The sequence below is a fragment of the Nansenia antarctica genome (assembly GCF_963989245.1).
Source record: "Nansenia antarctica genome assembly, chromosome: 7".
Taxonomy (NCBI): domain Eukaryota; kingdom Metazoa; phylum Chordata; class Actinopteri; order Argentiniformes; family Microstomatidae; genus Nansenia; species Nansenia antarctica.
The window spans coordinates 1,650,082-1,671,855 of record NC_137677.1 but is presented as its reverse complement, the minus strand read 5'-3'; the positions used below and the strand labels follow the sequence as shown (position 1 = coordinate 1,671,855).

Here is a 21,774-nt window from a genome sequence, read left to right as displayed (position 1 = left end):
TTCTATCTCCGTTTAGGGCAGTTCAGAGATATTGGGCCGGTTTCAGAGACAAGGCTTAAGCCTAGTCCTGGACTAAATCACACTTTCAATGTAAAATCTCCATTGAAGATGTTTTTTAGTCTAGGATTAGGCTTAAGCCTTGTCTGTGAAACCGGCCCATTGAGCGTCAAGGTTTTTACATTCCATTATGTTCTGTGAGATGGAACCTTTGTATTTTATTAATTACTAACTCAAAAATGTCAACATTTAAAAAAAATAACACCACACAGGCATTAATAAACACCTAATGGATCAGATTATGTAAAAAAACTCAATTTTGACAAAAATGGAGATAGAACCTTATAATTCTAACGTCACGTTTAGAAGATTTACAATGGTGGTCTGCGTTCTACAGCCTGATGTCACACACCTGTAGCCTTTGGACCCATCTCCAAGCGCTCTCCAGGCTTCCAGCATTCGCCTCTGTGAGTCTGTTCCTCCACAACATCACCCGAGACCCAAATTCCACAAAATTGATTTTGGCCTTGTGGCAAAGTTGTTCCTGTATGAGTCAGAGAACAGGAATGATCATTGATCGAATCAAATGAAGACCAATATTCACAGAACAGACTCTTGCTATACAGGGGGCCCCTATTGAAATACATTTTTGTATTAAAATAAATACTTTTCTTTAGCCATGCTTTTAATAAGTCAGCCTTTTATATAATGTTATTCTATTTAATTGTTTATTCCATTTATTTTCTATAATGTAGGCCTACTACACAGTTTCCTATTATTCCTATGATGTCTTGTTTTTATGACATTAGTCTTTTGCTAATATTTCTTTTCGAATACACTTGTTGCTGCAGTGGGGCAGGAGGTGAGGGTGTGGGTGCAGGTAGGGGTGCGGATAGGGGTGCGGATAGGGGTGCGGGTAGGGGTGCAGGTACGGGTGCGGGTGCAAGGTGGGTGAATTATTTCGCTTAGGGCCCCATAATAGGTTGAGTCGACTCTGCTAACTTGTATCAGTAGGAGGTCTGTTCTTTGTTCTGCAATTATGTTCCACTTACGGTAGGGATGAAGTCAAATGGATGCAAACCTGTATGAGTTGGTGTATCTTGTCTTTGAGGTGAGGCAGCTGCTCTCTCATGGACTCAGACGTATCAATGAGGAAGTAAACCTGGTCTTCTAGAACGTTCCCAAACATCTCCCTGCTTCCACTCCTCAGCCACTCCAACCTGACACCAACAGTACGGTAATAATAATAATAATAATAATAATAATAATAATAATAATAATAATAATAATAATAATAATAATAATAATAACAACTTTAATTTCTATAGCGCCTTTCAAAAAACCCAAGGACGCTTTACAATTCTAAGGGAAATGATCAGACAAGACAAAACAGAAAACAAACAAAGCAAAACTGAAATATTGACTAGGGGCCAAAGGCCTTGGTGAACAGATGGGTTTTGAGGGCTAGTTTGAAGGAGTCCACTACAGTGACATGATACTGAGCTATGAGGCAATAAGAGTGGACCAGAACCACTCTTTAATCAAAGTTTTAACTGCTACGAGTGAAGCTACTCCTCTTTCTACAAAGAACTATGTATTACCTCTTCCTCACGGTTTTGAAGACCATCCTCATCCTCTCCTCGTACCATTGGCACTTCTCCGCAGTGACGTAAACGTGAACGAGAGAGTCGTCCCTCCATTTCATGTGAGCGAACCCTTGGCAGTACTTAGCGTTGACCAGTCTCTTTCTCGTCCCCTTCAAAGCGATTCATAAACATATTACTAAACATACATTTCCAAGAAGAACATGGAGAGGAACACCCAGCCCAAATGATAACAATGATACAAAAAAAAAACTATAATTACAGATACATGAACACTAGTCGTGATCTTAGAATGATAAGGTTCTATCTCCGTTTAGAATGATAAGGTTCTATCTCCGTTTAGGGCAGTTCAGAGATATTGAGCGTCAAGGTTTTTACATTCCATTATGTTTTGTGAGATGGAACCTTCGTATTTTATTAAATACTAACTAAAAAAAATCAACATTTTAAAAATAACACCACACAGGCATTAATAAACTAAAACCTAATGGATCAGATTATGTAAAAAACAAAATTTTGACCAAAATGGAGATAGAACCTTATAATTCTAAGCGCACGTAGTATTAGTCACTCACAGCATCTGATTGTGTGGTCTCATCCCTGGGCTTGCATTTGATATCCACAACACCATCAGAGTGGCGGAAGGCACAGTCAGCCAGAGCATCATACATGGCCAGTCGCTGAGCGTTCAGTCCGAACCTGGACAGCCAGGCCCTGGAGCTGAGGCAGTCGTCAGACACACAGACCTCTGGACACGGAGGGTCTGTTGTTCACATCGGGAAAAGGAATTATAGAACTTCTGGGCTGTGATCTCTCATTAAGTAATGACTCCCCCACAGTCAAACTCAACGTCTATATACAGTAGCTTCTAGTCAGTGGTGTAGTCTAGTGTTTTCTAGTGGGTATATTGTGATTTTTCCCTCCCAGCCTCATATCGCTCATTTTGGAACGCCATCAAAATAAATCTGCGCTCCCTGTCTAACGTTATATATATATCTAACATTACATGTTATAAGGCTGATCTGTGCATGATAGTGCTGCATTTTGACATATTTCATGTCGCATTTCCCCCCATCGATGGTATATGACGCTATAGTCAGTCCCAATGGTCCAAAAGTCAAGTGCTTCGTAACACAGACGGGGTGAATTGTATGAATGAAAGTGTGAAAGTTCTGTCACAAAACGCCATTACATATCCTTGCACATTTTTAAGTGGGTATATGGAAATCCTTGGCCTTTCCTAGTGGGTATACGGCGTAGTCCTGCGTATCACGTAGACTACACCACTGTCAAGCATGCTGTGTCATACGTTTGATGAGGATAGAGTTGTAATGACTGTTGGGCTCCTACCAGAGTGTTGTGGAGGGGAGGTCTGTCTCTGGATGTCCCGAAGCACGTCCCTGGTCCTCAGCGCCTCCTCCATCTCCCACCAGACCAAGTACACATCCTCTCCTATCCCACCTGACACACACACATGTGCATTAGTGCTACAGCACTGTATTTGATGAGTACTGTACTTACTGTAATTATTCTCATCTCATTCTATTATTGTTATTAGCGTTAGGGTCAATAATGAATTGCAATTAATCACATGGCAGTAATACATTGTAACCTTGGAAAAACAATTTGATGATAGTAGAAAGTCGCCATGCTGCCATGGCGTACAGGAGAGAGGTGGTACCTGGGAGGACACCGTCGATAGGCTGCTTGGCGGAGTGTGATGACTCATCTCTGTTAGAGTGCCTCTCTGCAAAGGCATGGAACCTACCGGATAGAGAGAGAGACACTAATATTCTGGTACATCACCCTCTCTCGTTGTGCTCTGTGACTTTCCCTTAACATTCAGAGCTGACGTTAATGATCTTCTCAGGTTTGATTAATGAGGTGGCTGCCCTTGTGGTTAAGCAGTACATCAAAGAGTTCATCTTATTCAGGCAGGATGCTTTTAGCCGGAGCTCTGCTCTCTCCCATGAATCTCTAGAGATGCACAACAAGAAATACAGAGTCAATGCCAAGAACCTAATTGGCTGACCGGTATTGACTTTGAGGAAATGTGAGAAACTGACACTATTGAGTTGGTAGATTGGTTGATGATGCATTGTTATTAAATATACATCAAACACTCAAAGACGATGGGAGAGTCATGCGTTCAAATACATGCAGGGACACCACATAAATGATAACTCCCTTACGAATATAATAACTTGCACCTCCACCGAGACAACACACACACACAGCACATCACAGTACACTCCTGGGACAGTACACACACAGCACATCACAGCACACTCTTGTTATTTTTTCTGAGTGGGTCAGTCCCACTCATATTTATTGGACAGATACAGTGAAGACAGACAGGAAAGTAAGGAGAAGAAGGGAGAGAGAGAGGGCATGTCAGCAGGGTATGGGCCGGATTCATGGGCATATGTGTGCACTGTAGACTGTGGTGCTAGACCACTGGACCACCCCAGGCCACCATCACAATACACTCTTAAGGAGAGCCAAGCTCTAGGCTCTATTGCACAGGGTCAACCCCCGACAGACACCCCTGGACCTCCAAAAGAAGATCAAGGGAGAGTGTGAACGCAGTCCCCCGCTACCACAAATTATGCAATCGAGATTCCCACATTTGGGGAATTTGCAGCGGTCAGCATAGGCCAAGCCTCGCTCTGGGTGACCCTCCTTCATGATCCAGGTAACTCCCCTGCCAGGTAAGTATACAAACCCAGTCTCTAGTCATTGGTATACAATATGGAACCAATCACACAGACATTTTGTTAATATTCTGCCCTGATATGATGGACGGTTTCTCTTTCATACTCAAACAAAATATATAACCTCGGGGGCGGCTGTGGCGCAGGAGGTAGAGCTGCCGTCTAATGATCGCAACGTTGGCAGATCGGCGGTTCGAGCCCCGGCTGGCCACATGTCGAAGTGTCCTTGGGCAAGACACTGAACCCCAAATTGCTCCCAGTGAGCAGGCCGGCGCCTTGCAAGGTAGCTTGCCGCCATTGGTGTGTGAATGTGTGTGTGAATGGGTGAATGGGTGAATGAGAGGCCGTTGTAAAGCGCGTTGGATAAAGGCGCTATATACAGTAAGTGCAGTCCATTTAGCTCAAGCACACTTAAGCTGCTAAGGAAGCCTGCGGGTAAGGAACCCATAGAAACAAGGCCTAATCTTCTTCTGGTAGAGTTGGGTGTCTTACCTGCCAGCAGTGAGGTGTGATAAGTCTTTTAAGGCCAGCTGGGTTCTTTCATCGTTGGTATTGAACGACACGGTGTGGATTGGGCACATCTTCCCCAACAGTCTGTTTCTCAGAACATCTGTCACATTTTCTTGGAAATCCCCGACAGAAAACAAGTAGACTGCTTCAATCTGCAAGGAAGTGGAACATATGTTACGGTACATGTGGGAAAACTAGGGTTAGGGTTAGGTGCTACGTCGACTTGGTACATGCTGGCATGTCTAACCCTAACCCTAACCCTAACCCTACCCCTAACCCTAACCGTAGCACCCTAGCACCTAACCCTAACCCTAATTTTCCCACATGTACCGTATTCCCACATGTACCGTAACACATAGACAAAAACTGGTTATCATTGCATAGAACCATGTTTGTTACTTTTCTACTTTTCTACAGTGGGAAACAAATGCAGTAGGTGTTTGACTGAACAGAGAGAGTTTGTTTGCTATACTATAGGCCTATGCCAGAGGAAGAGGTACATAATTGACATAACATAACACATTGTGAACGTGTTGATTCTCACCGTGGCGTCCTCCATGGCTTTCAGCAGCGCGTCAGCAGTGGTGACTTGGGAGGACTGCTCCTGTGCCAACCCAAGCAGCCACTCCTCAGCAGATTTGAGGTTCCCCTCGGAGGTGGTCACCCCCACCTCCCTCCACGCCTCCACAGAGGCACCAGAACTGTGGAGAAGAATTTGTGACGTTAGAATTATAAGGTTCTATCTCCATTTTTGGTCAAAATTGAGTTTTTTACATAATCTGATCCATTAGGTGTTTATTAATGCCTGTGTGGTGTTATCTTTAAAATGTTGAAATGTTTTAGTTAGTAATTCATAAAATACAAAGGTTCCATCTCACAAAACATAATGGAATGTAAAAACTTTGACGCTCAATATCTCTGAACTGCCCTAAACGGAGATAGAACCTTATCATTCTAAACGGAGATAGAACCTTATCATTCTAAACGGAGATAGAACCTTATCATTCTAAACGGAGATAGAACCTTATCATTCTAAACGGAGATAGAACCTTATCATTCTAAACGGAGATAGAACCTTATCATTCTAAACGTAGATAGAACCGTATCATTCTAAAGGGAGATAGAACCTTATCATTCTAAACGGAGATAGAACCTTATCATTCTAAACGGAGATAGAACCTTATCATTCTAAGCTCATTAATTGGTATTACATTCTGTCATATACCTGTGTAGTAACGCAGTACGTTACACTATGCGTTCACAATTAAAGTCAATTAAAGAGTAAATCTATCAACGTTAATGTTTTAACTTAAAATGAATGTATTCTGAACAGTGAATTTCATTTCATTCATTTGGCAATGCTAATCTTTCTCACCGGAACAGGTTAATCTTGGAGATCTGTGACACCTGCTCTCTGATGACACGACACAAAGCCTCTATGCTCAGTTGGTACTGAGGCCTCGACACTCTTCCAAAATCCAGAACCAAGGCGACAGAGTGCTCCTGGATCACCCCGAAGAGCTGCCTGCTGCCTGTGGTCAGCCAGGTCATCCTCTGGCGATACAGCTTCACCTTCTCCTCTAACCTACAGCACAGCTCCTGCAGTTGCTGTGGCGTAGCTGTCAGCTTTGGCCAAACCGACACAACAAGCAACATGTGATCAGGCAGTGTCACTTACATTCAGAAATATAATAATATTGTGTAATGTAATTCATGAATATAATAGTGTACATACGTTATAATCAGACCCATCCTTAGAGAATTGTGAAAACAGACCCTCTGCGTACTGAGAGGACACAGACCTTCTAAGAGATCGGACATAATCTGGGGAAGCAATGGTAAACACAGAAGTGAGTTTGCTGAATACAGGTTTAACAATTCCCATAAGAACAACAGGAGCAAACACCAACAGTACATACTTGGGGCTGCTTTTCTCCACAAGGTCTGTGTCTGCTTTTGTTTGCATGTGTGTGTGTGTGTGTGTGTGTGTGTGTGTGTGTGTGTGTGTGTGTGTATGTGTGTGTGTGTGTGTGTGTGTGTGTGCATGTGCGTGTGTGTGTGTGTGTGTGTGTGCGTGCGTGTGCGTGTGTGTGTGTGTTACCTTCACTGTGCCTGAAGCTGATTTGCACAATAATCTGAGAGAGGGTGAGCTTGCTTTGCTTTAGTCCATGAGTCCTCAACCACACAGGCGATGACGACATCATCTTTTCCACTTGCTCCATGCAGCCAGACAGACACCTGCTTGTAGGCAAATCCTTTAAAAGCCTGATTGACCATCACCCAAACCTCAACCACCCTCCACCCCCAACTATTTGGACTTCTAAGAGGATGTGATAGGCCTAGCTAGAAGCATAGGTCTAAAGTTAAATTGGGTTGAGGCATTCCAGTGGAGTATATGGGAGAAATTTAAGAGAAATGCATGCTGACAAGATTCTCAACAACGCACAGAGCAAGTCCTTTCTATAATTAGTTTTATACTCGACAGTTACATACTCGCAGAAATTCATCCTTTTTACATTTTTTTTTTTTTATATCAATACTTTATTAGTAACATAAAACGACCAGAACGTTGCAACGTTGTGTTTGCAGGAGTCTGAGTAACAGAAATGACTTTACTTACTTTGTTTTTGAAGAAGCTTTAGAATAGTGTACGCTCCAACTAGGTGTATCTGTTGACATTAGTAACAGTGAAGTTGCTAAGCTTTGGCCAATCATCTCAATAGCTGCCCTGCACACACCCCCTCCACACACCCCCTCCCCTCCTTTCTCTCTCTCTCTTACACACACACACACACACACACACACACACACACACACACACACACACACACACACACACACACACACACACACACACACACACACTGAGAGAATTTCATCGGGTAATACTGTAGATATGGCTGATAATGCAGAATAGATGCTTGGGCAATCAAGATAATAATCAAGGGAATTTGCTATCAACAATAGGTTTAAATGTTTTCATTTTTTCCATGAATGTCCACCCCCAATTAGTTCATATATATTACAGACAGACAGACAGGCTGACAGACAGACAGACAGACAGAGAGACAGAGAGACAGACAGACAGGCAGACAGACAGGCAGAGAGAGACAGGCAGACAGACAGACAGACAGACAGACAGAGAGACAGACAGGCAGAGAGACAGACAGACAGACAGACAGACAGGCAGAGAGACAGAGAGACAGACAGACAGACAGGCAGAGAGACAGACAGACAGACAGGCAGAGAGACAGACAGACAGACACACAGACAGACAGACACACAGACAGACAGACAGACACACACACACACACACACACACACACACAGACAGACAGACAGACACACACACACACACACACACACACACACACACACACACACACAGACAGACACACAGACAGGCAGCATGGCAGAGTGACAGACAGACAGACAGACACACACACAGACAGACACACACACACACACACACACACACACACACACACACACACAGACAGACACACAGACAGGCAGCATGGCAGAGTGACAGACAGACAGACAGACAGACAGGCAGAGAGGTCAGGCAGACACACAGACAGACACACAGACAGGCAGCATTGGCAGAGTGACACACAGACAGACAGACAGGTTCACACACACACAGACAGACACACAGACAGGCAGAGAGGCAGAGTGAGTGACAGACAGACAGACACACAGACAGGCAGGCAGGCAGAGTGAGTGACAGACAGACACACAGACACCAGCATGGCCAGCCCTCAGCAGACAGACAGACACACAGACAGACAGACAGGCAGAGAGCCAGCAGACAGACAGACAGACAGACACACAGACACCAGCATGGCCAGCCCTCAGCAGACTTCACTTCTCTCAGCCACAGTCACAAACATGTCCTGACAGACAGACAGACAGACAGACAGGCAGAGTGACAGAGTGACAGAGTGACAGACAGACACACAGACACCAGCATGGCCAGCCCTCAGCAGACTTCACTTCTCTCAGCCTCAGTCACAAACATGTCCTGCCTCTATGGAGTCCTGCGCGTCTTATTTATTGCTTTCGTTCACACGGAGGCGCAGGGGAACAAACAAGGTTTGTAACTGTTATTATTATTTATATTCTTGTCGTGTAACACAGCGCTAACCGAGTTGTAGTTTTTTTGTGTAGTTTTTAGCTAGTTGCTTGCTAGCCGTTCACGTCAAAATAGGGTCGGTCTAATCGCTGGGATGAAAGCGAACGTTCCGTTTCCAGTTCCGCGGAACGTTGTGTTATCATAATGTTATAATATAACAATAATAATAATATAAACATAATGTGTTTCTATGAAGTCTGCTCGTCGTTTATGAACGTATGGGAAGTGTATAGTCTTACACATTTAGATACGAACGTGCCACGAACTGTTTTCGTTCCAGGGATTAGTCCGACCCCCTCAAAGTAGCAAAATGCTAGTAGTTGTCACTGACACACAGACTCTCTCTTTACCTCAGTAATTGAAGTGAATAACTGTTAATTGTCAGCCCACAATATTATATATTATATATCGCTCGAGCTCTCAGCCGCCAGGCTTTGTGGAAAAGCTCTCAGGTGGCTAAAGAACGAAACATGTCGCGAGCTCAAAATGTTCAAATTCTAACGTTCTAAAACTTAACAGAGATATTGAGCGTCAACGTTTTTACATTCCATTATGTTTTGTGAGATGGAACCTTTGTGTTTTATTAATTACTAACTCCAAAATGTCAACATTTTAAAAAATAACACCACACAGGCATTAATAAACACCTAATGGATCAGATTATGTAAAAAAAACTACATTTTGACATAATCAAAAATGGAGATAGAACCTTATAATTCTAACGTCACGATTTGTTTAGCTTCTGCAATGTTGTCAGACATTTGAGCTCAACTCTCACGGTGTCACTTGGAATGAACAAGCTGTACCTTGCTTATGCTAACTAAGGTAGCTAGCAAGTTAGCTGGTGTCTGGGGGGGAAACAAGCTTGCTTCTTAGCCATGTTGTTAGTTTACTAACTATCTACTACTAGCTAGATATATTGGCTTGCTTTCTTTTATGCTAACTAGCTAAGCTATATCGCCCAATATACAGGCGTAAAGGAACTGGCAAGATATTGCTAAGATACATAGTTAACCTCTAGCTGCTAAGATGATAGCATCGAAGGCAAGCGACACGTTGGCCAGCTTAAAGGAGAACATAGCTAAGGACTGCACTCTTTGCTGTTTGGCGTTTATTGACATTTTCTTAGTCAGATCAGATCTTCTTTGAGCATGTTTCTTTCTGCCAAAGAAGCAGGATGATTACCCGGTGGACAGGGCAGAGAAAGTGCTGTTAGATGAGGGTTGATCTATCTGGCAGTGTGTGTTAAGTAAATAAAGCATTATTGGATCAGTATAATGCTTATTTAAAACATATTGTCTTGATGTGAAACATCAACAGCCCTGAGACCATGTCTGAGTCTATGCTTGGAAAGTCACTTTCCTTTCTCCCTTATTTGCTTTAATTTCTATCACATAGAATAGAATAGAATATACTTTATTGTCCTTGTACAGTTGCCTATACAATGAAATTGTAGTGGTTCTTCTGAAGGTGCAAAAACAGAATTGGCATTCTATTGGCAGAACACATTGGCTACAACCCCAAGACTATGTATGTTCTGTAGGTTAGTATCTTCCATGGACCACAGCCAGGTGCATCCTTAGCTCACAGCTATGCACCAGGAAAGAAAGGGGTGTGATCCTTGCCCTCATCACTGTCACTGTGTGTGCCTTAATCCCAGGATTACACCAGCAACGATGCCCAGTACACAGTACAGAGGAACCAAACTGGCCGCTGTGCTGCTAACCCTTTATTACACAGCCCTGTCTGAGTTATCTGGTATTTACTAGAAGCCGTGGTAACAAGGGGTACTTTCTGGTACATACCTCAATGCGTTCAGCACAGCTGGGTAACTACATGGTACTAAATGGCACATGGAGACACTTGAGTTGTGAATCTTAAAGAAACAGCAAGTGTTTTTTTTACCCAGTTCTTTCTATATAAGTACCTGTCCTGCACAATAGCAGGCTGTAAACTGAAGGGTTACCCCTGCTGCGACACACTACAGTATTATAGGTGACATGGATCAGTGTGTTTAGTGTGTGAGCATTCAGAGAATGTTGTATAATGTGATGATGAGGCATGTGTGTGACATCTCAGTGTGTCCTCAGTGTAATGGAGGTGGATGATGGTCAGAAGGACAGGAGTTGAGGCTACAAGAGACCCTGTCTGTCTGATCAGACGCACGTTACCTCTGCTCAACAACAAACATGCTTGTCAGTGGGGTTGCACATTTTAAGACATTTCCTTAATCGATAGTCGGTAATGTTAACAATCGAGAAACATGATTTATTGTGCTTTTTGAGATGAGTCTCTCTTCTTCACACTGTTTTTTGTGTTTAGGGCAATTCATTAGGCCTAGTTGTTAAATGCAGAGTTTGTGTTTGTGATCGAGGCCCAAGTTGTGTCCAGTTCTGTTGTGCAGAACCCTATCCTAACTTATCCTATCCTATCCTAACCCTAACCCTTTACAGGACTGCAATGGTAGAAATACCAACCTTACTATTTCTAATGTAGAAAGCAAAAATGTTCTCGTCAGTAGCCAATCTGCTCTGAGTTCATACTGACTGACTGTCTCTCATTAGGCTACATTCCTATGCTTCTGTAAAGCATCCATACACTTGATATATGCAATGATTTAGCCTACTTTAACAAAGTTCAAAGATATTCAACCTTCAATTCCACTACAAGATTTAAACTTAAACCTGAAACTTAAAACTTAGGAGGAGCGAGGGAAACAAAGCAAATGTTTTGGTGTCAATTTTAATATCCAAACGGAGGCATGTGGATATGTTCTTATAGCCTATATTTAGTTGTTCTGCTGCTGTTTTAGAATTGAAGGGAAGGTTTTAGGCCTATGTGTTGTTCGTTCATTATCAGTCACTGTTATGAATAAGCCATACAAACTGTTAAACCATAGGAGAACCCAAGTCTGTGAGGCGTTATGTATTATCAGGTATTCTTCTGGTGCAAGTCTGGGCTTAGCCTAGTTGTGATAAGATCTTGTTCTTCTTAACAGAGCCACGTCTTCAAGATGACTGAGTCTTGACTAGACGTTCTTTAAATGAACCATGGCAGACATAACATTGTGATTTTTACAATATTTTATGGAACGGAATGCAACAGAAAGTGATTTACAGTATTCTGTTAGGATGGGGCTTTGATAATAATAATAATCACACCTCCAAGTTTGTTGAGATATTGCAGCTCTCTGAGGTGGCTGCGAGGCGGATGCCGTATACAGGCAGTTTGTGGGTTTCGCTGACCTAAGCACATGGCACTAACCACAGCCTCTGCTGAAAGAGAACATAGTGCATGCTGATGTGCACGATTTGTCAAACATATGTCATTACAGTCAAGTTTCATAAATGGGTTAGGCTATGTACTAAACATTCTTTTGTACCAGGTCATATACATGTACTATTATAATAGTACATTGTTTCTATTGAGAGTGCCTGATTAACAGGTTAGGTAAATGATTTAACTCGAATGAGAACTTTCAACTTTTTTTGGTAGCAACTAGCAAGGAATCTATAGGCTCGATCCTGAAAGTCAGTGACAAAATCTGGTTTAATTTACATATGAATGTAGTCAAATGTAATGTCTTCTTCCATTTGTAAAATGTACCTATTCAGCCTAAGTACCTGTCTCTGTGTTTAGCCTAAGACTAGTAATGCGTAACTGCGATAATCAAGCCTAAATGTGTGACGATGAAAAGTGTTTGGCTCTCAAACACCCACACGTCGTATGGTTGTTATTTCAGCCCCATGCACTTAGTGGAATCCTGTTGGAATCTTGAGGATGTGTTCTATATCCAGTGTCATTCCGGAGTCCTCATGTCATCACTACATCCATAGGCTTCCCCTGACTACCCTTCCATCACAGACATCACAACTAGCTAGCTTGTTATCATGATATTTTATATATATTTATATATTTCTGACCATTAGGCTACGTTTACTACAATTTACTTCACCTGCAGTGTTACTAATCATCATTACTGATGTATGATGGTTTGCTAACCACTTTAATTAGGCTAATGTAGATATATTGGGGTCTCTGACTGACCTGTGTAATATTGTGATGTGTTTCTCTCTGAGTGCAGTTTTATCTGACGCTGATGCTGGTCTATAAACTCCACCCACCCCCGTCCACGAGCTAATAATAGCCCCTGATGTACAGTGAGAGGGAGAGTGTGTTGAGTGTGATCCCCTCACTGGCACAGTTTAGGGTGCCCTGCTTTTGTCTTTTTCTAAGTAAAGCTCACACAAAAGATGATATCATCTCACTGAGGCTGTGAGTTTGGCAATGAATTGAATTTGGTTCCCCCTCTGGAACAAGTCCTGAACAAGTGAATATGCATGACATTCTCCTCATATGACAGCAAGTTAGTTCTCTACAACCACGACTTATAAAACTCTGCTGCAAGCAGGCTAAGCCTACTGAAGAAGCTATTGTTGGGTTTGGACCTGGTCCACAGTGTCTGAAGTTGACCTTGTTGACTTTAGTGTCCTACTGTCCTGACAGGTTGTTGTTGGCTATGCAAAGCGGTTTCAATATCTCGGCCTAGTGTGCATGATGACATGCAAACTACCTGCATGCAATGCAGCTTCTCAAATATCTCCAAAGCTTTGCATCAGCTAATGATCCTAATAAATCAAATGAACAATGAGCAGGTGTATGGTCATGTCATGTGAGGGCGTAAGCCTACCTGAAACAAATTAGTTCTACTTGTCAGTAGCCTTTATCAGCCCATCTCCCATGAAACCTGTTACTGTCCAAACTGCCTCTCATTTCTTTAAGTGACATAATAATAATCAACTTTATTCAAACAGCACCTTTTTAAAAAACGCTTTACAAATTTGCAAATAAAAACAGAATTATGAGTAGAAAACAGTAAAACACAACACATTAAAAAGAAAGAATATGGGCAGCCTATAAAAGCCTATACAAATGAAATTAGTTTAAAGAAGAGATTTAAAAGAAAATACCGATCTTTCTAACCTAATATCCTCAGGCAGGTGGTTCCAGAGTCTAGGGGCCCTGATGTCAAAGGCACTGTCACTTTGTCTTCAGTCTAGACTTAGGAAGGGCCAGGAGGGCCCTGTCTTAGGGCTTTCACACCGGCAAAGAACCGTGCCGGTTCGCGTTTGGAAACCTCAGAACGTTTGCGCTGTCTGGCGAACGAGCCCGCGTTCATACACTCGTATCGTTCGCCAGACAGCGCCAACGTTCGGAGGTTTCCAAACGCGAACCGGCACGGTTCTTTGCCGGTGTGAAAGCCCTATCTGAGGATCCTGGGCTCATAAGTGATTACAATGTCCAGACTCAGCCCAACCTCAAAAGTTATCAGTCAAATCTTAAAATCAGTTCTAAGACTAACAGGTAAATACTGAAAATTGGGGTCATGATGTAGTCTATTTCCCTAGTTGTGGTTAAAAGCCTCGCTGCTGCATTTTGGATGAGCTGTTAACCATGTTACCAAACATGATTTTTGTTTTACTGAAGGATGAATAAAGGGAGTTGCAATAATGTGAACGCATGGATAACCTTCTCTAGATGGGAAAATGACAAGAAAGATGTCAGCTATGTACTCTAATCTCATGGCGAATCTTTCTGTGCTTGTCTCCACAGCGTTCATTCAGTCAGACACCATTCTAGAGGTGCTACATTTTGGTGAAGGAGGTCTCTTACAGGTAAGCAACATACAGCCTTCTGACTCTGGGGACAACCCCTTTACTCTTCACTGTCTTTCTACATCAGGTGAATGCATGGCTAATGTTATGTGCTTTGAGTTTGAGTTTTGAGTTTTTATTAGGACCTCTTGTAGCCAATGGCTAATCTTCCAAGAGTCCTTACATTAAAACATTACAAAAATCTGTATTTCATTACTTCATACACTTTCAGTACATGTCAATAAACCTTCTGAAACATGGCATTAAAACACATTAATACACAATACATAACAAAAGCAGAAAAGCAATACATTCACTTGGTTTTTGCATAAATTAGTCCCCATGACCATCAAAGTGAGTTTTGATGTGTTCCTTGTAGTCTCTCCTAGGTAGGCCTCTGATAGGGCTTTCACACCGGCAAAGAACCGTGCCGGTTCGCGTTCGCGTTCGGAAACCTCCGAACGTTGGCGCTGTCTGGCGAACGATACACTGGTATGAACGCGAGCTCGTTCGCCAGACAGCGCCAACGTTCGGAGGTTTTCGAACGCGAACCGGCACGGTTCTTTGCCGGTGTGAAAGCCCTATGAGAGAGGCAGGTAGCCTATTCCATAAAGCTATTGCTCTGTAAGCCTCATAGCAAAGCTGTGTTTGTTGTTGTCACTGTCTTCATCAGGTGAATGCATGGCTAATGTTATGTGCTTCCAAGACTCCTAGCGAAGCTGTGTTTGTTGTTGTTGTAGTAGTGTTGAAATCTAAACCTATAAAAATAGCCCCAGCAGCCTGGCCCATCAGGATGTTCTGCTATGCTGGAGGAGGCGGAGCTTATTTTAGCTCAGCAGAACTGGGCTAGCACCGCTTGTAGACGACACTGAATTTAGCTAATTTGGCAGCTTGACCAGAGTTTGCACTTTGACACACACACACACACACACACACACACACACACACAGTATACTCTACGTGCATAGGCAACACACACACACACACACACACACACACACACACACACACACACACACACAGTATACACTATACGTGCATAGGCAACACACACAATTAATTGTTATTTCATCTCTTTGCAGACAGAGTCCGACATTGATCTGAGTTTATATCATCAAAAAAGGTACGTCTTCATTTTGTATTCTTTATATTCTTCCTTCAAATTTCCTGCCCTCAATCATGCAGTTGAACTACAAACAAAATGACAACATGTGGTTCAGATTAGATGTGCCATGCATGCGCTCGCTAGACACACTGTAACCAGGCTGTAGTTCTTAATCGTCCACCGTCCCAACCCTCAGGACATTCTGTCTTGTTCTTCTGAGACTCTCTCACTCTCTGTCTTCTCAACCTCATAACCAGTCATAACCGGCCGTGCGCAATCACAACCAAGCAACTGTCACTTTCTTTCTTGTCCTGGTTGTAACCGACTGTAATCAGCATATCAGTGGACACAGAAGACTGTGTCTACACGCAAATGGTGGGAGGAGATTATGTTGTTGTTATTATTTTGTGATTCCTCAAGCCAGTTTCCCCAGCTTCTTTGTACCCTCCCTGCCTCCCATTCAGGTTTCTTAAACCAGTGAACACTCTCTGGGTTTGAGGCTAGGCTGGCTCTCTCTTTCTCTCTCTCAGGTCTTTAGGTGTCTGTGTGTCTTTCTGTGATTGGCTAGCCCGTGCTGCATGTTTAAACTTCTGAAGCTAGATATAGATACGCCCAACAGGCGGAGATTCTCTAGAAATGACTACTGCCAGATCAGCAAAAAAAAAAGCTGAAAGCCAGTGACCGCATTAGCTGCATTTCTTTCACTACTAGAGCATTGTGAAACCATATCTGTATGAACATATAACTGTATACATATGTCTGTTTGAGGAACACAATGCGTTTATGCAATAGGCTACTACATCTCCTCTGTCTCAAATGTACTTCATAGAATAGTCTGTTCAGTTTGTGTGTAGATTTGAGTTTATCTCTCATATTTAGTGGGTTCACTCTCAGACCCAGCCTAGGGGTGGAGGCCATATTTCTGTCATAAGTGGAGCTTCAGTGTGTTTCTGAGTACTAACAGTCCCATCCTACTGTTTAGTAGTAAGGCTGAACACTCCTTTTTAAAAACAGATTCTGATGGTAGTTCTGCTTTTTATGAAGCAGATATAATTAGTACCTCCATACCTTCAGTTGCACATTATTACTACTGAGCTATTTATTGTCCATATTGTGTTTTATCTGGTGCTGTGTTTAAGAGGAGTAGGTATGATTTGTTTTTATGTCTTTAAAGATGTAGCCTATGCTTATCCAATCATCTCAAACTGCATTTCACACCACATTAGATTCTGCTTTTTAAGAGTATGAAAAGAAGTAGGCTAGGCCTAATGGATACATCATTTTAATTGGTTAGGCTACATCAACTGATTGTAAGCTGTGTGTATGTCATTTGTCTGCTGATATCTTATGTGAGAGGAGGTCTTAAAACTAGTTTCTGCCTGTCCTCACAATGTCTCACAAGTATTTTCAGCCGCCTTTCTCTTTAGAGCTGAAACACAAAGGTAAACCGTCACACTGCTTTTACTGTCATGTCTGTGTGCCGTCGGCTCACAGGGAAGTGGTTTTGCCTATGCAGAGGCGTTGTGCCAGAAAGTCTTCTGTCTCGCTGCGGCTTCATACTTCCTCCTCACCCACCTATGGTCCTATCTGTGTCATCGGACCATTGTTCACTGTTCACTGTGATATGTGAGGTTTTTAGCCTAAGTACCTGTCTCTGTGTTTAGCCTAAGACTAGTAATGCGTGACTGTGACAATCAAGCCTAAATGTGTGATGATGAAAAGTGTTTGGCTCTCAAACACCCACAAGTTGTATTTTTTTTTTGTGAGTCTTTAATTATATCTGTTACTCCTCACAAGCTCTGGCTTGTGTTAGGACGGCCTTAACTAGAGGTCACTAGAGGTCACCACAACTTGCTTGACCACATCTTTGTCTGACCAATTAACAGCTTTGAAATGCTGGGGTGGGGGGGGGGGGGTCTGCTGTGTCAGGCTGTTACTCACCCTGCCAAAGGTCAGCTTGACACTAGCCTTGAGCCCTCGGCACCAGCTAACGCGCTACATCTGGAAATAATGGATCCAGATTCTGGGAACTTCAAGAAAGGAGACCGTTTTAAATCTCCTGTGTGAGAGGGTCTTCTACAGACTGACTCCTCTACTGATAAATCACAAGGTGGAAATTGCTCTCTAGACATGTAAATAAATCTCAAAGGCTAATGCAGATAGCTAGCTAACATCGGCAAGCCTCTAGAAGTTAGTTAGTTAGTTAGTCACTACATTTGTGTCGGAGATGGTGGTGAATTCCGAAGATTTAACGACGGGCAACGTGCATGTCTACCGTCTGTACCCCCTCCCCCTGCCCACAAACACATCAACTCAGGTTGAAGACCGTAACCCTGCTATGGCATCGCTGGCCCCGCGAGTCTAGGCTGACCCTGCAGATGGAGCACGTTAGGGGCGTCTGTGTCTCAGGAGGTAGAGGAGTCGTCTAATGATCACACGGTTGGCAGATCAGCGGTTCGAGCCCCGGCTGGCCACATGTCGAAGTGTCCTTGGGCAAGACACTGAACCCCAAAATTGCTCCCAGTGAGCGGGCCGGCCGGCGCCTTGCATGGCAGCTTGCCGCCATTGGTGTGTGAATGTGTGTGAATGGGTGAATGAGAGGCCGTTGTAAAGCGCTTTGGAGCAGCTTCGGAGCAGCAAAAAAAACGCTATATAAGTGCAGTCCATTTACCATTTACCATATAAAAGGAAAAGTAGTAGTCTGAAGACTTTTTTTCTGTTTCAACTTGTGCCTTGCATGTCTGGTACAGGCCTGCGATGGCAACGTGAGGAGAATAGGTGCGTGATGGTATTACATATCATGGTGATGGTGTTACATATCACTTGTCAAGCGACTGGATCATGTTTTTAAACATCTTCTTTGGTAACTGTGTAAATTGGTACCATGTCTTTCACAAGGTGAAAAGTTGTCGCATCAGCGATATCTCTCTGCTGTTTGGAACCTTTCTCGTGTGATGCAACACCGGCAAAGGCTGTGAAAATTGTGAAACTGAAATAGTTTTTGGCTTTGGATCCGATGACACTCAGATCTGGCTTCACACTCGTCATACAGAGAGCTTTGTGGTGCAGATGAAATGGTCAAATAAGTTAGTTGTGTTGCCTCATGCTGTGGCAACAATTGCAAGGCACTGTTGACAACATACCTGTTTTTGGTCAACTTCATCTTTTCTGTAGCTGAAATAATTCCACACACCATTCCATGACAATGACAATAAAGTCCATTCATTCATTCATAATTCCATATTCTTTTAAGAATCAAATCTTGTTTTTTTTGTGCTCGTTTTCAGGTTGTGGTCTACGACTAGTAGGGGTGGGGCCTGCTTTGGTTGTTTGATAAACTGATCAAGATGATCAGAGATTGACATGAAGGCTCTGAATGCGCACAGCGAACCACCAATAACTAGCAACAAATGGTGTGTATTAAATGATGATTACATTATGTTATATCAGAGAGACTTCTCTTGTTTCCCCTTCATATCAAGCAGCAAAAAAAGTTGTCATGAAGTACATGTGTTTGAGATTATCTGCCGTGACATTGTAAGTGCTGCGATGGGACTAGGCCTATCGCATATGCGCACGTTGCGATGACGAAGCCTAGAGCACATGCAGATCAGAGGCCAGGAAACCAACCAAGACCTACAAATCAAATTCTACTGGTGAAGGCCCTCCCTTGTCTCTACTGCTGTTGTCCCTTCCCACTCAGTGGGGAGTCTGACGTCCTCCTCTTGTTCATTTGACTGTGCAAATGAAAGAAAGACTGTTCTGTCAGTCATCAAGGCACCTTAATGATAGACAGATCTGTCAGAAAGAGAGAGAGAACAGATGAACTACTGTGACCTAGTCAGAAGGGAGTGGCCTGTTTTGGACCCAGGTGCTAAGTAACCGCTATGACTCATTGGTCACGAGAGCTCAGATGATGCAGTCATGTCCAGGATTAGGGCATTTTTGTGGAGCAAGGCAGATCGAGACTGTGACAAAATATTTTGTATGTAAAAAAACAAAACAGGCTGAGCTTTGTGATGAGATGATGGTTTGTGTACTCATGTTTTGGCCTCATGTTTTGACATCATGAAAAGTTTAACTTGACAGATAAGATGGATACAACGCATATCTTCATTCATTTGTCTCCTAATCTTTGCAAAAGGTTCAACCTTTTTCAATGTGTGAAAATGTAGAAAGCTGCATGAAAAAGGTCCAATAGTAAAACATTTCCTCTGTTAAATCTGTGTTTGATGCGTACTAATATTACGTCCTCCTTACTTCTCAAAATAAAATCCACACATTATCAATGAACAACATGTCTTATGCCATTTCGTGACGTTAGAATTATAAGGTTCTATCGCCGTTTTTGTCAAAATTGAGTTGTTTACATAATCTGATCCATTAGGTGTTTATTAATGCCTGTGTGGTGTTATTTTTTTAAATGTTGACATTTTTGAGTTAGTAATTAATAAAATACAAAGGTTCCATCTCACAAAACATAATGGAATGTAAAAACTTTGACGCTCAATATCTCTGAACTGCCCTAAACGGAGATAGAACCATATCATTCTAAACGGAGATAGAACCTTATCATTCTAAACGGAGATAGAACCTTATCATTCTAAACGGAGATAGAACCTTATCATTCTAAACGGAGATAGAACCTTATCATTCTAAGCTCACGATTTGCTGCCACCCTGCTGACACGTCCTCACCTGAGGACAAGCTCAACCCACACTGGTGTTTTCCCCCCAGGGCCGATATATATTCAACCCTGGTAGAGAATCTTAATGCCCCAGGTTGAGAGAGTCCCTTAGTGCCGGACGGTTTCACAATCCAACTGCCTTCCCAGAGGGCCGCTTAGGTGGCGTAGTGGAATAAGCGCTGACCACGTAACCGCAGGTTTCCCGGGTCGATTCCGGCCGCGGACATATCCTGCACGTCATCCCTCCTCTCTGTCTCTCACCCATCCTTCGTGTCATAATCTCTACTATATCTATCATTGAAAACAAAAAATATGAGTGGGACTGCCCCACTCAGAAAAAAAACAAAAAAAAACTATCTTCCTAGGTACAGTATCACCCCTGAGGGAGGAAACCTGGCCTCTCTGCAGCTCTCTGGGGAGACTCACATTGTCATCACCATTGTATCTCCCTGCACATGTAGGCTAGGTGCTAAATGGGTGAAATTCATCTCTGGTAAATCGTCTAACCTGGGGGGTAATGTTGGAGTCGTCTAATTACATTTCGGTGAGCTCGGCTGGCTAGAATGTGAGCTGCCTGCACACTGGTACAGAGAATGTGAATGAGAGAGATTTGGGGGGGAAAAATGGGTTTACGAACAAGACTAGAAACTAAGAGATTAAGAGCACTATCTCTTGTTTTTTCTTTGTGTAGGCCTACCTACTATGTTGATAAAAATCATATCAGAAAATATCTTGGGACTACAGTTTGACATGAAACATGAAGACGTGAATACAGTACTTAAATATGTTGTAGCTACCGCATGGCCTGAGTTGAGGCGTGGACGTGTCGTGTGTACTTTCCTCACGTTGTTTTCAAAGTGGATTTGGGTGAAATTTACATACGGCTCACCAAAAAATATCTCTCGTAAAATCATCTCTCTCCCTTTTCTATCTATCTCTCCCCCTGAGATGAGTCACTGAAACACACCTGTCACCGGGCAGGTTGGGCGGGTTCCTCCCCTTCTCCTTAGTTCACACCTGTCTCACTGTTATTTCTTGGCCTGCCTGCGTGTAAGAGAGAAACACTACACTTCCAGGGCTTTTACCAGTCTGTGACCAAGTGTGACCAGGAGAGAGGCAACTGACTTTTCTCTAGATTCTATGGAGGTGTGCCGTGCGTCTCTATGTGGAGACTGTGTTCCCCAGCTGGAAGAAGCACTGATATCAGAGCCTTCATGTGCCTCTGTTGGAGAAATGGGAAACACAAAAAAGTGTTGATGTCTATGTGTACGCATGGTCATCTTAGTTTGAGATGCACATGATCATGGACACTCGTCTCCTAGGCCTGCTGCTTCTGCTGCTGTCTGACGCTCCTACTCTCTCTTCCAG

The 21,774-nt window shown here is 43.0% G+C and overlaps 2 protein-coding genes across 2 annotated transcripts in view; one reads left to right on the top strand and one right to left on the bottom strand.

Annotated features, from left to right (window-relative positions):
• LOC308161895 (von Willebrand factor A domain-containing protein 3B-like) overlaps positions 1-7,026 on the bottom strand; it is a gene marked incomplete at both ends in the record, with an annotated part of 32,134 nt that extends 25,108 nt beyond the window's left edge. The window contains 11 exons of the mRNA XM_080535973.1: positions 410-541; positions 1,079-1,217; positions 1,599-1,753; positions 2,177-2,349; positions 2,952-3,062; positions 3,283-3,365; positions 4,808-4,977; positions 5,370-5,526; positions 6,201-6,451; positions 6,561-6,649; positions 6,927-7,026. Coding sequence (XP_080392099.1) covers positions 410-541; positions 1,079-1,217; positions 1,599-1,753; positions 2,177-2,349; positions 2,952-3,062; positions 3,283-3,365; positions 4,808-4,977; positions 5,370-5,526; positions 6,201-6,451; positions 6,561-6,649; positions 6,927-7,026 — 1,560 coding nt within the window. The remainder of the gene's footprint in view (positions 1-409; positions 542-1,078; positions 1,218-1,598; positions 1,754-2,176; positions 2,350-2,951; positions 3,063-3,282; positions 3,366-4,807; positions 4,978-5,369; positions 5,527-6,200; positions 6,452-6,560; positions 6,650-6,926) is intronic.
• A 1,818-nt stretch (positions 7,027-8,844) lies between these two features.
• The window catches only part of tmem131 (transmembrane protein 131), a gene marked incomplete at its 5' end in the record, with an annotated part of 44,533 nt that continues 31,603 nt past the window's right edge, over positions 8,845-21,774 (top strand). Inside the window, 3 exons of the mRNA XM_080535972.1 lie at positions 8,845-8,920; positions 14,574-14,635; positions 15,697-15,737. Coding sequence (XP_080392098.1) covers positions 8,845-8,920; positions 14,574-14,635; positions 15,697-15,737 — 179 coding nt within the window. The remainder of the gene's footprint in view (positions 8,921-14,573; positions 14,636-15,696; positions 15,738-21,774) is intronic.